The 17,502-nt window shown below is 39.5% G+C and overlaps 2 protein-coding genes across 2 annotated transcripts; one reads left to right on the forward strand and one right to left on the reverse strand.

The window, feature by feature from the left end:
* Positions 1 to 511: 511 nt before the first annotated feature.
* Positions 512 to 6,688, forward strand: dolk (dolichol kinase). The gene is made up of 2 exons (XM_022198592.2): positions 512 to 671; positions 3,259 to 6,688. Exon 2 carries the CDS (start codon positions 3,401 to 3,403, stop codon positions 4,970 to 4,972), a length of 1,572 nt encoding a protein of 523 aa, XP_022054284.1. The 5' UTR covers positions 512 to 671; positions 3,259 to 3,400; the 3' UTR covers positions 4,973 to 6,688.
* Positions 6,689 to 6,742: 54 nt separating this feature from the next.
* Positions 6,743 to 15,957, reverse strand: phyhd1 (phytanoyl-CoA dioxygenase domain containing 1). The gene is made up of 11 exons (XM_022198593.2): positions 15,762 to 15,957; positions 13,688 to 13,846; positions 13,304 to 13,379; positions 13,172 to 13,219; positions 13,038 to 13,093; positions 12,894 to 12,956; positions 12,782 to 12,803; positions 11,555 to 11,683; positions 10,939 to 11,055; positions 10,099 to 10,225; positions 6,743 to 7,009 (listed from the first exon to the last, which is right to left on the reverse strand). Exons 1-11 carry the CDS (start codon positions 15,792 to 15,794, stop codon positions 6,961 to 6,963), a joined length of 879 nt encoding a protein of 292 aa, XP_022054285.1. The 5' UTR covers positions 15,795 to 15,957; the 3' UTR covers positions 6,743 to 6,960.
* Between the last annotated feature and the right edge of the window lie 1,545 nt (positions 15,958 to 17,502).

Here is a 17,502-nt window from a genome sequence, read left to right on the forward strand (position 1 = left end):
ACCATAATATTTAATTTATTTAGGGAAAATTTCGTAATTAATAATATTATTGGGTCTTTGCAGTATTATTTAACTTCGGTAAATTTAAATAATAAATATTTCTGTAGGGTCTTAGCCTTAATAGTTAATTTACTCAGGTGATATGTATTTTATACTATATGTTTTATAATATTGTAGGATTCTAACTACTAATACTCAAATAACTCAAATAACAAATAACACTTTAGGACCTCAACCATAGCATTTAACTTGGTCAGGTAAATTTTGCATTAATATTAATAATATTTTAGTTATTTAATTTAACTTCATGTTAATTGTGGCTGACTTCTTGGTATGCTGATTTTGCGTCGTGTTACAAAGACGTAATAAAGACGCAAGTAATAATAATAATAATAATAATAATAATAATAATAATAATAATATACGTTAGACAATTTTCACTTGTTTCATAATAACAGAAGCATTAAATTAATAATTGAACAAACAGTGAAGAAACTCGCCTTTAAGAGTTATTTTTACGAGTGTACCACGTGACCCGGCTGTCAAACATGGCCCCTTCCTACTGGGTGTGAGAGGAGCGACAGCTGACAAAGGAAAGAACTGTGTCCAGAAGGAACGGCAGCGATTCAAACTTCAGCACAGCTTCGTCCAGACAACTCTGCACCTATGTGGTACGTCCTCGTATGTTCGTCAGCTCTCGTTTTATTTCCTCACCGCCAGCTGCTGGAGCTCAGTGTGCTAACTCTGCTCACTCAGCTGCATTTCGCTGTTAGCTTGATGTTGTCCGAGGTTGCAGCATCCTCGCCTCACTTCAGTGAGGGTTAGCTGTCCACGTCGTTCTGTATCAGCGTTAATGTCTGCATGCCAGAAATGACTCGAGTTGTTTTTTTCCGGTCTTTTCATTGATTCGAGTGTTAAAGTCAACCTCTAGAGTAGATCCAGGCCACTGGGTGCTCAGTCTACCCTCCAACCCACACAAGAACAAAAGGTTGCAGCTGATGTGGAAAGAACTTGGGCTTCTCCTTCTCTTCATACACGTGTTCGGATAGTTGTGTGAATTTCACACTGGCTGGGTGAATGTTCACTGTGGCCATAGTTCAGTGTAGGAGACAGATAAAGCAGAACCAAGGTTCAGAGTTAGAAGAGCAAAAATGACTCAGCCTCTAATACTGTGCTAGATTCAGCAATGCCTGGAAATTATTGGTAGGGCTGTAAGGTATTTGGGGGAACAGACAAACTGAACTGGTGTTTTCTACTTATTTGTAAGTTGTATTAGTTCATATTTTGTACTGTTTATATTTCTGACCTTGAATGGGAGCAGCTGTAACATAAGCAATTTCCCCTCTGGGATCAATATAGTATTTATGATTATGATTCTGATGATTTGAATAACTTTATTTGGGAAGAATTAATCATTCTGGATTGACTGCTGTGATTTTGTAGAGGAGAGTATCTGCATCAAAAGACAAAATCATTGATAAAGAGCAGTTTTTAATGAAAAACAAAACAAGTTGCGAGAACATGTGGTAAAATTGATAACTGTCAAAGGCATTTAAAATAGTGTTTAGTTTTTTGCTTTCAATGGTATTCAGATCTGGCGTTGCACTCATCATTCAGAGTGTTGTGATGCTGATTTAAACAGTCAAACAAATGAGCTGTGTTGTCCCAGTTGAGGAGTGCCGATGACTGAGTACCTATTTTTGGTCGTCATTCTCTGTCTAGCTGTTGTGTTTCTTTACACAACCAAATCTTCCTTTTCAGTGTTTCTCTCTTGTTCCTTGCTCATTTTGCTGCACACATGTGAAGTCTGCATATCAATAAACTCTGTGTCTTTTAAGTTTTAAAAAACTCAGTGTATCCAAGAACCTTTAAAAAAAAAGATTTAATTATGCTCCATCAGAAAGACTTCTCATGCAGGTTAGTCATCACAAATGAGAACCGTGTGAGGAAAAAGCTTGTACCTCGGAATATACACACATTGGCCACTTTATTAGGTACACCTTTCTAGTAAAAGGTTGGATCCCCTTTTGCCTTCCGAACCAATTCTTTGTGGCATACTTTCAACAAGATGTTGGAAACATTCCTCAGAGATTTAGGTCCATATTGACATGATCATATCACGTAGTTGCTGCAGATTTGTCGGCTGCACATCCACGATGCCAATATCTCGTTCCACCACATCCCAAAGATTCTTTTGAATTGAGATCTGGTGACTCTGGAGGCCTGTGGAGTACAGCGAAGTCATTGTCTAGTTCAAGAAACCAGTTTGAGATGATTTGAGCTTTCTGACATGGAGCATTATCCTGCTGGAAGAAGCCATCAGAAGATGGTACACTGTGGTCATAAAGGGATGGATATGGTCAGCAACAATACTCAATTAGGCTTTTAAATGATGCTCAGTTGGTACTAAGAGGCCCAAAGTGTGCCAAGAAAATATCCCCCACACCATTATACCGCCACCACCAGCCTGAACTGTTGATACAAGGATGAGCACAGGATGGATCCATGCTTTCATGTTGTTTAAACCACATTCTGACCATCTGAATGTCTCAGTTGAAATGAAGACTCATCAGACCAGGCAATGTTTTTCCAGTCTTCTTTTGTCCAGTTTTGGTGAGCCTGTGTAAACTGTAGCCTCAGATTCCTGTTCTTAGCTGACAGGAGTGGCACCCGTTGTCGTCTTCTGCTGCTGTAGCCCATCTTCTTCATGGTTGTCGTCCTTCAGAGATGGTATTCTGCATTCCTTGGTTGTAACCAGTGGTTATTTGAGTTACTGTTGCCTTTCGATCATCTTGCCCATTCCCCTCTGACCTCTCACATCAAAAAGGCATTTTCATCCACACAACCGCTGCTCACTGGATGTTCTCTTTTTCAGACAATTCTCTGTAATCCCTAGAGATGGTTGTGTGTGAAAATCTCAGTAGATCAGCAGTTTGTGAAATACTCGGACCAGCCTGCCTCTCACCAACAACCACATTCAAAGTCACTTAAATCCCCTTTCTTCCCCATTCTGATGCTCAGTTTGAAGTTGTCTTGACCATGTCTAAATGCCTACATGCACTGAGTTGCAGCCATGTGATTGGCTGATTAATTATTTGTGTTACTCAATTGAACATGTGTACCTAATAAAGTGGCTGGTGAGTGTATAAGCACATAGCGATGGACTGTGCATCCATAATTGTTATTTGTTGTTCTGCTTCATGCTGAATTGTGTGTTTCTTCATGAATGGTAACGTGACTTTCCCCTTTTTTTTCTAGACATCCACAGCAAGGGAAAATTACCTGCCAAATGATGAAGTGTGCCAGAGAGAGGAACTGACAGAAGAAGGCCTTCATTGTTACAGACCATCTGTTCAGATCCAGCCTCCTCCTCCCTCCCTGTGAGTCCCATCCTGCAGCCATGCTCGTCAACCCAGTGTACGTGGAGTCCACTGTAGTTCTGGCCGTGGTGCTGTGCGTCCACATGGCGGTGTGGAACCAGCACTCCTGGTGCAGCATCGCCCTCGTCATTCAGGCTTTCTACGTGCAGCACAAATGGGACCGTCTGCTCAGGTCAGGAGGCGCCGTGTTCCAGTTTCGCCCGGCAGCAAACAGCGGCATCGTTCCAGCCTCCATGGTGATGCCTTTATTGGGCCTGGCGCTGAGAGAAAAGTGCTCCGCCTCAGGGAATGTCTACTTCGAGCGCTTCTCCATGGTGGTCACCATCACAGGCATGATGCTGGCTCTGTTTCTCTCCCTGATTGCACTGGGAATCACAAGACCCGTCCCCACCAACACCTGTGTGATCGCAGGAATGGCCGGCAGTGCGATTCTCTACACGACGAAGCAGACGCTGACCGTGTCTGAGGTCATCGAGGTCTTAGAGGTCCTGTTGATCTTCGTCTATCTCTGCCTGATTGTGCTTTACTTGCTGCCACGCTGCTTCACGCCTGGAGAGGCGCTTCTGATCGTCGGAGGAATCAGTTTCATCGTGAACCAGCTCATCAAGCGCTCCCTGAACCTGGCAGAGGTAAAAGGTGATCCAGTCAACTATTTCCTGCCGGTGATCGTGGTGGGTTCCCTGTTGCTGGGTGTTTTCTTTGCGCTGCTCTTCTGCTTCATGGAGTCTGAAACTTGGGTGTCGTCACTTTTCTTTCATATGATGACAGCGGTTCTGGGTCTGGGGATCCTGATGCCGTGGCTTTCCTTGTTCATCGGCCGGCACCCCTTTATGTGGCTGTTGGACTTCGTCACATTCAATGACAGGAGACTCTGTCTGCTGGGGTACTGGGTGTTCCTGGCTGTCGTGGCCACTATTGTTGTTTTACATCAGAACTATCAGCGCCAGTCGGGCTCCAAGAAGCACCAGGCCTCAACTGTTGTCAGGAAGTACTTCCATCTGATTGTCGTGGCCACGTATGTTCCAGGGCTGATATATGACAGGCAGCTGCTCCATGTGGCCTCTGTGGGATGTTTGGCGGTTTTCTTGTTCCTGGAATACGTGCGCTACTTTAGAATCAGGCCTCTTGGTCAGCTGCTCAGACAGCTGCTCACCTTGTTCCTGGATGAGCGGGACTCGGGGCCTCTCATCCTCACCCACATTTACCTGCTGGTGGGCATGTCTCTGCCCATTTGGCTGTTCCCTGGGCCCTGTGCACCAAAGGGGATCCTCCCTGGTGCAGGTGGCCTAGTGCCCTATGCAGGTGTGCTGGCTGTGGGGGTTGGAGACACTGTGGCATCCGTGTTTGGCAGCACCATGGGGGAGATCCGCTGGCCCGGCACTAAGAAAACCATGGAGGGGACTGCAACGTCGGTGTTTGCCCAGATCATCGCCGTGGCCATGTTTCTCATCTTTGACGGGAGCATCAACCTGAACTCCACCTACTCATGGATTGTTGGCTCCATCACTCTGGTGGCCATGCTGGAAGCCTACACCTCCCAAATAGACAACCTCCTGCTCCCACTCTACCTCTTCATCCTGTTGTTGCTTTGAATGGACAGATGGCACAAACAAACAGATCCCTCCCCCCCCTGTTCTCAGTCCTTTCTGGTGGGCAAGCAGAAATGCTGAAGCTTGAAAATTGTCTAAAAATATGTAGTAGAAGTAACAGAAGTCTCTTTAGGAACACAAATGGAAGTTTTTACTGGCACAAGAGTTGACTCGTTAAAAGCCAACAGTGCAATCAGGATTGTTAATTTTGTGCGACACTAAATAAAATCTGACTTTACTCTGATGTGATGTTAGCATGAGGTTAGAGTCTGTTGTCTTCAGATCACAAGTCATCTCAGTATCAGTTGCTCTGGAATGAGGAATGAGACATTTTTAGAGTAAGGAGCTGAGAAATGCGAGTAAGAGTTGCTAAATCTTCTTTGAGCTTCGTGACAGCGCTGGTGTATGCTTTCACCGCTGACACCAACAACTCCTAAATTATGCAACAGGAGATTCAGTTTAGCAAAGTGAGAAAATGTCCTACAAACGGGTCCAGCATTCTGGACTTGTGGGCGCCACATTTTATCATCAGTGAGGATTAGTTTCCTGTTCTGCAAACAGATATATGCCTTTGTATTGCCTTTTGAAGAACATTATTTAAAGTTAACTTACTGACATCTCTTTCTTAATCAAGCCCTTCATTCTTAGATTATCATTTTGCCTCCCTGACGGCAATACGAAAGACTTACTGCTGAAAAGATTTGCCTTAAGTGTATTTTCTATCGCACATGACTTACTATTGTAGAAGCCGTAGATGAAAGCATGGCAGCCCCTCAACTCTTCTTTACAAGGGCTGATTTTTACTTAAATATGGCAGAAACTCACTATGCTCCTGCATGACACTAATGTGAAATCAAGTACTGTAATGTATATGCAGGTATCCTACGGTAAATTTTTGTTAGATAAATCGACTTTGCTTAGTATTTCAGTGGTTTGATGGGACCTCGTAGTGGTAAACTTAATATATATGTTTCCTTGTGACACTGAGCCTTCAAACCGTGCAAATTTTTGGACTCTGTAGATATGCTTCGGGCCAAACAGACAAACAAAGGCCTTTAGTTTTTAGTAATTCCCCCCCCCCCCCCCCCATCGCAAATTATTGTTTGAAATGTTTTATAGAAATATCCTCAAACGTCACCAGGTTTAATCTCATCTTCCTGAGATGACAACGGTACCGTTTAGAACCTGAACCTTGTTTTCAGCACAATTTAATTATTTAATGTTCATCTGTGGTGTTTTTTTTATGTTGTGATTACAGTTAATTAGCATGGTCCTGCTTGTATGTTGTTTTTGCCATTCTTCTTACGTTTTTAAAAAAATGTTATACTGCATGTTGAGTTGATCAGAGGAGAAAAGATGAAGCTGAAAAGCCTCCTTTTTGGAGTCCATTTGTTTAATGCTCATTTGAGGATTGAGAAGAGGGACCTGTGCGACTGGCTGACTGTACTTTGAGACAAGCGTTAAACCTTTTGCTTTCTCAGTTTGATTTTTACAGCTAATGTAAGGCGGGTTATAATCATTCGTATATGAACTTTGCTCGTTTTTAATTTGAGTTGCGTCTTAAAATGAACATACTTGAAAACAGAAATGCTTACTGTTGTCTGTAAAAATATGTAAGAACCTGCCATCTTATTTTGACACAACTTTGAAAAATATGACTAGAAGAAAGCCGAATGATGTTGAAGAGGAGATGCTGAATAAAAGTGGATCTAAATATCAGCTGTGTTGGAGGTTGTCTGTGGGAAGTTTATTTCAATGAAATCTTGATTTAAGTCTCATTAAAGAAAACACTGATTTATTCTTTGAAAATTGAAGTTTTCTGCGATAAAACCACAGTTTTGAAGGTAATTCAGGATCAGGCTATATAGTAATCCACATATAGGTCATAGGTCATAAGTTCTGCATCACATTTTCTACGGATAAACTGATCATACATTTTGGTCCCTTGGTGGAAAAGTATCCTGAGCAGCACCGAAGGCCAAAGACATCCTTCATTTAGTGTAGAGAGGTGGGAACGGGAGCTCCTCAGTGGGTTGCAACCTTTAAGGAGATATGAAAATACAACAGATGGGTTAAAATATGGAAATTTTGACATTAACAGTCTCACTTTTACTAAGTAGGGCTGAAATTTTGAATGAAATTAGCTAATTATAAAGACAGCAATTCATTATAACTGAGGTGCGGCTATTTAATCCTCGTGTCGTTCTGTGGGTCAAAATTGACCCGTTTTACAGTTTTAAAATGTGGAAAGAAATATATATACATATTTTCACAGTGAAACTTCTGATGTCCACATTTTCAACATTTTGGGGAAATCTTTGAACATTTTTTGGGTGGAAAAAATGTTAAAAATTATTCTTAAGAACATTCACCAAAAAAAAAAAAAATCAACCAAAATCCAGCAAAATTCGCTGGATTACAAGCAGAAAAGAAACATGTTTTAGCGTGTTCACATTGGTTGATTCACTTAAACCTTTCTCTGCAGCACACCAGAAAAGTTCAACTGCAAGTAGAGCAGCACATTTTAGAATAAAGCTCTCTTCACACATGGGACACATAACTGTTCTGGCTTCAACTATTTTGTGAAGTGACGATATTCTGTAGTTCAGACAAGGATCTCCTCTATGTTAATGTTCCGCACAGCTTTAATCAGACAGACCCACCACTGTGACAGAGAGAGCCATGGTATGTGTGGGATATTTGTCAAGCACATGAGACTGAACAGAACGTCGAGAGACATGATACGTAATAATGCGCTAATAGAGGAGAAACAAATCTAAATCCACTATGTAACAAATTATTTAAGTGCTTCTTTTGAACACTGACTCTGTGTGACAGCTCACCTGTCACACAGAGTCAATGTTCATACAAGAAAAGTTCACACATGAAAAGTAAACAGTGAGACCTGCTGTTCATGTTAGGGATTGTTTATAATCCTAAGAAATTAATGAAGCTACTGTTGTGCCATGTGCAGAAAAACTTGAAAATCTCTCACTTTACAGACACTCACATGGATCTTGCTGGTTTTTGGTTGCTTGCTGATTAATAAACTCAGAGGAAAGACTCCTACAGACAGCTGGGAGCAACAAATTAAGCTTCAGCTCCAGTTAAGTGTTTGTAAAAATCAGGATTACATTCATTGTTGGTGGGTCTTATTAATCTGACCTGTTCCATCTTCACTACAGTGAAGTTTGTAATAGATGTTAAATTGTCTGACAAAATGCATGAGGGAGATGTGTAATTCTGGCAACAAACTGTCTTTTATGCTCTCTGTGATGCTTTTGGTCCAATATTGGTGCGGCTATGTTGGGGGGGGAACCTTCTCCAAATGGCTTCACAGAACTTGAAGTGCATCACTTGTGTATCCATGCAGTAAAGCCACGCTGTTCAGATGTGTGACGTGTTGAAAGCCATACAGAAATGTTAGTTCTTGGATTTCTAACGGAAAAAGTGAGCTGGGTGAAGCCGACACATTCAGATGACGTCAGCTTAGAAAGAATGCATGTCTGAAAGGGGGCTTTATATTCAGCTGCATAATAATATCTAACAGCTAACATTAGCTAACATCAAGGGTCATAGCAGACAAAGGGAGGCAGGGACTTTTATTACTAACAAATTCAACTTTTCATCTGTAGGAGGAAGACCGTGCTCCTATGTGTTCGTGTCATCATGCTAGTGTCTCTGACTCTGTTGTGAAGCTTGTGAGCACAAAACTGTAGAATGATACAGAACAGGTACTTCATAAGGAGCAGATCATTTAATAAACAGGCCTTTGGCCATGTCACAATAAGAGCAGCACAGATGTAATGAAATTAAACTCTGGGACACTTAAATAGAACAGAACTTCGATAATGTTAGGAGGCAGCTGTCCTTTTATTACTGTGACAAGTCAAAATGTCTGTCATGAAGAAAGCCTATTTTGCTACTTGTGTGTGCTACCATCTCTACTGCTGATATTTGACCTTTTAAGACAATATGTAAAGAAGAAAGTTCATGGCAAACATTTATAGTGTTATTTCAGATCACTATGGATCCCTACGAAAATGTCTGCTATGAATTGTTTAAAGCACCCAAAAATGTAAAAAAAATAAATAAAATAAAATTTAGGTCAACATTTCAACCTAAAACTTGTTTTAAATATTGTTTAACGAGTGTTTTTTCCTGATGTTTAATGTTGTACAGTTTGATTTACTGCTCACATTGCTTCTGTTTTTCACAATCTAACTTTGTGTTGATGTTTTTCTTTGAACTCTAACCCAAAAAATGTGCCTGTTCAGGAACTGTGACCATCCAGAAGGAGTTTTCAAAGTGTTTTACGCAATAAAAAAAAAAAAAAAAAAAAATCCAACTACATCTACTGACTGTAGCCACTATGTTCCTATTCTGACTCTTGAACTTGTTTTATGGCACTTCCAGGTTCTTTTCTCTTGACTAGATCCTTGCTTGTGTTGTATCTACTCTCAAATGTACGTCACTTTGGATAAAAGCGTCTGCTGCTAAATTAAATTATAGAATTGTAGAATTAAGTTTTCTTAATTTCAACCCAGATTGTTAGTATTTTACATAGATAAGTTTCTAATATTTGAAATTACTGTTTTCATTTGTGTGATTTCTTGCTATTTTCAAATGTGTCTTTGGTTGGCTGTGATTGCACCTTGCAAAGTTCTGGTCAAGTCTTGCCCTTCTTTCACCTCAGACTACATCTCAGAGTTCAGAGAGTTAAACAGCAATGTCATATTCCGGGGAGTGAGACAGTTGCTGTGATTACTACAAATATCCCTCAGGGTGTATCTCAAGAATTAAAGAGAATGAAGCTGCTCAATATAACAAATTAATTCCCAGAAGTACACTAACAAGTACAGATTAATACCAGACATGTAGTATGCAAGCAGGGATTTGCTCATATGGACAAATCTGAGCTGCAAAGATTACATTTGGTGCATCTTGCAGCACATTAATAAGTGATTCTGTGCATCTTGCTTCAAGAATAGTCTCCCTTTAATATCTCTGGACATTTTATTCGTCCCTCCATGTGCTGCCTGGGCCAACCGTCTGCCAGAAACACCTGATTAGCAAATAACAGAATAAAATAAACACCACAAACCCTCCTATCTCTGATAAGCTCTCACCAGTTGTCAGGGCTCCAGCGGGTCTCCTGGGCCTCCATGATGTGGAAGGTGTAGACGTGGCGAGAGTCTTCGGAGATGTTTTCAGCGCTTCGATGCACCACTTCGCCGTGGATCAGGACAACACCACCTGAACACAGAGGGATGGATGTTACGGGTGTCATCAAACACACACATGATGTATATATATTGTGGCAACATACAACTCTTTCCAACCTGACTCTCATATCGTGACCATATGGCCAGTTCTGTATCCTTCTCTGATGAATCCGTCAAAAAGGTCGGGATTGTGCAGCAGCTGACCGACTCTCACAGGTTTATTTTTTTAATCCAGCACTAAAGCTGTTTTTATGAGCAAATGCCAAATGCTAAGCTTTTCATCTCACATTTTAGGAGCTGAGAAGCACTTTAGGAGATATATTTGTCAGCTTTCTTGCAGGGGGGCGGATGAGAAGGTTGATGCCCCTCTAATGTCCATATAGTTATTATGAACTAATAGCCAGCAGCATTAGTTTAGCTTAGCAGAAAGACTGTTTATAGTTAAGCACAAAAATGTGATTCTGTGGTTTAACATGAATGTAGTATGTGGAGGACCGTTTCATTCCTGCACTCTCAGTATGAGAGAAAATAAGAGTGTTCCATTAAATGATTGCTTGTTTAAACACTACACAATGCACATTATGCATATTATTTACATACTTTACCAATATTGCCATAAAAACTGTGTAAATCCACATCAAACCCGTGTTTCTACACACAACATTTTATAAAACATCCTCAATATTCAAATTCTTCCTTCACCAGTCATTAGCCAATGTAAATTTAACGACAAATGCAAAGTACCTTTTTTAACCGGCGTGGGGACAAACTTCTCCTCGTTATACGTCTGCTCTCTACCGATGAAGTCCGTCAGAGGAAAGGTGCCCTCCGGAGTGCGAACCATACGACGGGTAATACCACCTTGGAAGAGGAGAGGGTATATTTATCATCACATTCAGAAAACAGACACTACTATTCAAAAGTTTGGGATCACTTCATTATCGCTGAAAGAAGAGCAGTTTTTTTTTTCAATGAATTTAACATAAAATGAATCAGAAACACAGTCTAGACGTTGTCAATGTGGTAAATGACTATTCTAGCTGGAAACGGCTGATTTTTAATGGAATATCTACATAGTGGTACAGAGGAACATTTCCAGCAACCATCACTCCTGTGTGCTAATGCTACATTGTGTTAGCTAATGGTGTTAAAAGGCTAATTGATGATTAGAAAACCCTTGTGCAATTATGTTAGCACATGAATAAAAGTCTGAGTTTTCATGGAAAACCTGAAATTGCCTGTGTGACCCCAAACGTTTGAACGGTGGTGTATAAAAAAGATGACATACTGCATAAATGATACAATATGATGGAGCAGTAGAAAGTGTCTGGATGTGACATATTCGCGGTTTGCTACTTACTGTCATGTGACCCTGGGATGAACCACAGGCAGCCGTTGTTAACAGTAGCGTCTTCCAGGGCAATCCACAGCCCCATGACTCTGCCCAGCGGCTCCGTGTACAGAAATGTGGCATCTTGGTGTGGTGTCACTGAGAAACACACAAGAATCTGCTACAAATCCATAATAAAAGAAAAGACATCAATAGAAAGAGCTTCTCTTGCATGAGCGACCAATATTAATAACAGACTTTAGTTTTAAAATACAACACATGGAAAAATCTACATGCCCACATGCTCATCTTTGCCAAAAGAACACAACTAAAAAGTGGGCAGTGAGACAAGTTTATGAATCTATAACTTACCCACTTTATACCAGGTTCTACCAAAACACTACAAGGATCTTAACTAGGCTTACAGTTGTGGTCATAAGTTTACATACCCTGGCAGAATTTGTCAAATGTGCTCCATTCTTTAATGAAAACATGAATGATCAGAGCACATACAATTGCATGACAATAAATAGCTTTGTCTGAACACCAGCCCTAAATGAAAGAAAAATGTTTCCATTAACAAACATATTTGCTAAAAAAAAAAGGACAATATTTCACAAATTTGGCCAGGGTATGTAAACTTATGAGCACAACTGTATATAACTCTTGTTGAACTGAAAAAATAATAGAATAACACTGATCCTGACATTTGTTTTTAATGAAAAGTATTATTCTCAGTGCTCTCATTCATTGTTAGGATGACACTAATATAATCTCAAACTTGTCTTTATATATATATATATATATATATATATATATATATATATACACACACACAAATACAGGCGCAGCTCAAATAAAAATAATATTGGAAAAGTTCAGTTTTCTGTAATTTAAAAAATTAAAAAGCGTGACCTCATATATTCCATTTTCATTACAGGTGAAGTGAAATATTTCAAGGCTTTTTTAAAAATTTTGATAATTGTAATTTGTAGCTCATGAAAATCAGAAATCCAGCATCTCAAAATATTAGCATTGATACTGAATTTTTTGAGCTGCACCCGTAGGTGCTAGTATCTAGTTTTCATGTCTGCTTTAACTTGTCTTTTCTGTTTTGTTTTATACCAAATCTGGTTACATGCAATAAAAACAGAGAGAGGTTGTCACATTCTGTAAGCTGTTCAGAAAGCTATGATAGAAAAAGGTGTATTTGTTGTAAAAAACTGATAATAAAAAGATTCAACTGAGTTTTCTTACCTTCCCCACCAATTCCTGGTTGCTGGAAAAGATTTTAAAAAAATCTGAATCTAACTTTATATATGGTAGCATAATCTATTGATACAAGATATTTTACAGAATGATGCTTTACCTTGAAAATGTACATGCTTTGTAGAATTACTGGAGTAGAAAGACCCAGCTTCTTAGCGATGCCCTAGGAGAACATTAAATGGAAGTGCAGGTTATTCTGTGACTCACTACTTTATTCTCTGACATTGTCTAACAGCAAACTCACCTGAACTTTGGGTGAATGTGTAACCTTTTTGTACAAAGGTTCATATGCATGAAGTGCTAAAAGAAGACAACTGGTATCAGTCGTGGACTTTTAGGAGCTTTCTGTACACAAATGAAGAAATTCATGATTCTTACCATGTCCGACTTTATTTACTGAGCGCTGCTTTGGTACGATGAATTCCCCTGAGAGTCGGGAGATGATTAATCACTTTTCACTGTGTAAGAAATCATCTACAGGCTACAGAAGAGGATTTCACTAAAACTCACCTTTGTCATCAAAAACTCCCTTCTCAAAGAAAAAGCGGATCTTATCTCCACTGGTGATGAAATAGTCTGCGTTTCCCTGCAGGTCAGAGAACAAGTTTCAGATGATCAGCCAGTTATGTTACAGAGGACAGAGTCACTGCACTGACTGCACTGTTGACATAAAAGTTTGCTATTAGCCTGACAGGAGGGACACTTGAGGTCGAGGTGAATACTGTGATTTACAGCGGATGTATCTGCAAACTGCACGAGTCTGATGGGGAAACACACAAACTTACCTGCATCTTTAAGTGTGGATGCAAGGGAAAGCATGTGAGGGAAAGATTGTTAAAGGAGCTGCTGACCCTGTTAGATATCTTTTAGACGTCAGCACTGATATTAAGTCACCTGTGTTTTGAGCTGCTCGTCGTGGTAGGTGGAGAAGGTGGTGCGGCAGTGTTCGGGGACGTCCATCCGGTCCACGATCTCCGACATCCTCTGCCTCAGTTCGTCACACTCCTGAGGGGTCAGCAGCCCGTCCAGAACCACGTAGCCGTCCTCCCGGTACTGTGAAGCCACAGGAAAGAGCTGCTCAGTCAGTTCAACGAGTCACAGGGAAGAAGAAGGTGTCCCCTCTATAGTTCTATTTCATGCCGATTTACTCTTTTGTCCGCAATTTTCAAAGTCAAATGTCAAGTCAAGTCAATACTGTTCACGTCCTAAATGCGTTCTGATTTCAACTACATAAAATAAGAACACAGCAAAGACAAATTAAATAGTCGCTTGATGTTTTTTGCATTTTGCAGAGAACTGTTAAAATGTGACTTTAACCCTCCTGTTGTCCTGTAGGTCAAAACTGACCCGTTTCAAAGTTTCAAAATGTCGAGAAAAAAATATATTTTCACTGCAAAACTTCTGATGTCCACATTTTCAACATTTTTGGGAGATTTTTGAACATTTTTGGTGGGAAAAAAAGAAATGTTAAAAATGTTTTTCAAGAACAGTCACAAAAAAAATCAACCAAAATCCAGCGAATTTTGCTGGATTTTTCTGTGAAAGTTCTTAAAGAAAATATTAGAACTTCAACTAATATATATGTAATCACTTTAGATATTTTTAGGATTTTTTGGGGAAGATTTTTACTCATTTTTTGAAAATATTTACAAGAATTTTCTTGCCACATTTGGCGGATTTTTTTAAATAAAACTTTTAAGAGAAAATTTTAAGGAATTATTGGAATTTTCTTCCTGAAGGTTTTGCGAATTTTCAGAAATTTGGGGATTTTTTTTTTTTACAGAATTGTTGGACTTTTTTCAGACAAGGCAACAGTATTTTCTGGGGCCCATGAATGAGGACAACAGGAGGATTAAGGTGACTTTATCAAAATGTTTTTGCTAAAAAAAATAAAATAAAAAATCAAGTCAAATGTTCAGGTTACTGTCACGTATAGCAAAGTCTTGCAACTGAGAAGCTGGAAATTAGAGAACGACTCTGATTATCAAAATAGTCTGTGCTGAATTTACTGTCAACTGAACAGTTAAATAACTGAACCACTATTTTATACAACTGCAACCACAAGTCGATTAATCAAGCAGCTGACAACTATTAAATTAATCTGTTGCAGGTAATCAGTTTGAGTGATTTTTTTAAATTAAAAAAAGTCTAAATTTCTTTCCAGCTTGTGTGAACATTGAGTGTGAATGTGAATATTTGACTATAGAGAATTTATAATGGATTGTCTATAGGTATGTGGACACAATGAGACATTTCAGAACATCATCTTGGGCTTTGGGATTCACTGATGGACACATTTCACCACTGTGTAACATCTTTTAGACCAAACAACTGATAAATAAATGGATAAATTGTTCAAACACATTAGCTGACAATGGAAATAACCATTAGTTGCAACCCTAAGTTTCACACAAAAATGCAATCCATGCAGTAGTATGGAATGTTTCCAGTTCTACTGTGTCCACTCTGAGGATTTTGAGCTTTGAACATCAGACTAATTAATAATGAAAACCATCAGGGTTGCATACTGAAGTGTACACCCTAAATCTATTCTGAGTTCTATTACATAACCAGCTGAAGTAAATGTTTAATGTTCTATCCTTGAAAAAGACATTGTGACACATTTACTTGCTAAAGGAGAAATACTCTTTTGATCTCAATTTTATATCCTCCTTGTGTCCCTGTCTGTATCTACAGACAAGAAGAATATATTTTATGTATATTAAATGGAGAACTTGCTCTTTAGGACACAGCTGGCGCTTTGTGCAGCAACAAAGGGGGGTGTTTGGTCTCTGAAGAGGCCACTTGTGGCTGCAGCATGTTATGCAATGAGCTTGAAATGTTCTCAATCCGAGTTTCTCCCCCTTCAGGAAAACACATTAGTCAAAGCTTTTCATCTGAGCTTTCACAGTGTGAGTGAAGCAGAAGCTGCAGCTCAGAGCGGCTGTTATTTCAAAGTAATCCTCACCTTCTGCACATCCTGATCTGTCATGAAATCCATGATGGTCTGCAGGCAGAGATCAACTTCATGAGACTCACACGGGGTGTTTGTGAGCGTATCATCCGGGTAACAGCGCAGCCTACTGGTTTCCGTCCATGTGACCACGTGTCTAAATCAACTGAAGTGTAAGCGTAAACAAGCAGTAATAGGATTTTGGACTTTAACTCTTTCATCGCAACGTGTTGTCGTCTGAAACTGCTTATGGTGCTGCCGCAGTAGCACAGAACGGCCTCTGCGTGTCGCTGTTGTATGAGAATAAACAGAAAGGAGCAACAGCGACATCTAGTGGCCGCTTTGGTTACTGATATAAAGCAGGATACAGGGATGGAATTTATTTTAAAGTTTGAAAATGTGGAGAAAAAAAATTATATTAAATTTTATATTTTCACAGTGAAACTTCTGATGTCCACATTTTCAACATTTTGGGGAAAACTTTGAACATTTTTTGGCGGAAAAAAGAAATGTTAAAAGTGTTTCTTAAGAACATTCACAAAAAAAAAAAAAATCCAGCGAATTTCTTTGAATTTTAGGTGAATTTTATGTGAATGTTCTTAAAGAAAATATTAGAAGTTTCACTGATATATATATGCAATCACTTCAGATATTTTTAGATTTCTTTGGAAGATTTTTCCTCATTTTTTGAAAATATTTACAAGAATTTTCTTGCTAAATTAGGGGGATTAAAAAAAATAATAAGAACTTGTAAGGGAAACTTTTAAGGAATTATTGGAATTTTCTTCCTGAAGGTTTTGCAAATTTTCAAAAAATCTGGGGATTCTTTTCAAACAAGGGAACAATATTTTTTGGTGCCCGTAACTGAGGACAACAGGAGGGTTAAAGTATTTACCAATGCCATATTTTGTGACAATTTCAAGGGAATAATCTTCTACATAAGATTTTTTATATGAACTATGATTTTAACTTTTACAATTTACTAACGAAAAAAAAACTGACTTTGCAGCAGTGGAGAGAAAGAACTCACTTTACAGGAAGAGATTTCCAGCAGGTTAGCACTGTCGCCTCACAGCTAGAAGGTCCTCAGTTTGCGTCTCGGGCCTTCTCGGGGTCTTTCTGCATGGAGTTCGCGTGTTCTTCCTGTGCATGTGTGGGTTTTCTCTGGGTACTCCGGCTTCCTTTCACAGTGCAAAAAACATATTGAGGTTATTTGGTGATTCTAAATTGGGTGCGAATGCGAGCATGATTATTTCTCTATATGTAGTCCTGTGATAGATTTCAGTCCCCCCACAACCATAGCGATGATTAAACGGTGTATATAGATAATGGATGGAAGGATGGATGGACTTCCAGCAGAACCATTTCAGGGAGGCGGGCAATCTGCCTCAACTGGCTAGGGTGAGAGGACTGACAAAAGGATCGTAGAGATACAGCAAGACAACAAAAAACACTGAATGGACTGGTGGGGCCAGAAGCCAGAGACCAGAACCTGGCAGATACCTGCAGAGAGGTACAGTGACAGAAGACGAACCACAAACTACAGCGGAGAGAATGCACTAAGTTAATTGCGTGCAATATTGTTATATGTATTAGGTAGTGAAAAGTAAGACAACAGCCTCAAGTATAAACACACAATAAAGCAAACACATGAACAAAATAGCCAAAGTAGTGCATATTAGCAACATCTCAGTCATTGAGGGCACCAAATGTGCTGGTGAAAATGAATTTTTCCCACATTTTTGTTTCAGTAGGT

Source organism: Acanthochromis polyacanthus, chromosome 18 (assembly GCF_021347895.1).
Source record: "Acanthochromis polyacanthus isolate Apoly-LR-REF ecotype Palm Island chromosome 18, KAUST_Apoly_ChrSc, whole genome shotgun sequence".
NCBI lineage: Eukaryota > Metazoa > Chordata > Actinopteri > Pomacentridae > Acanthochromis > Acanthochromis polyacanthus.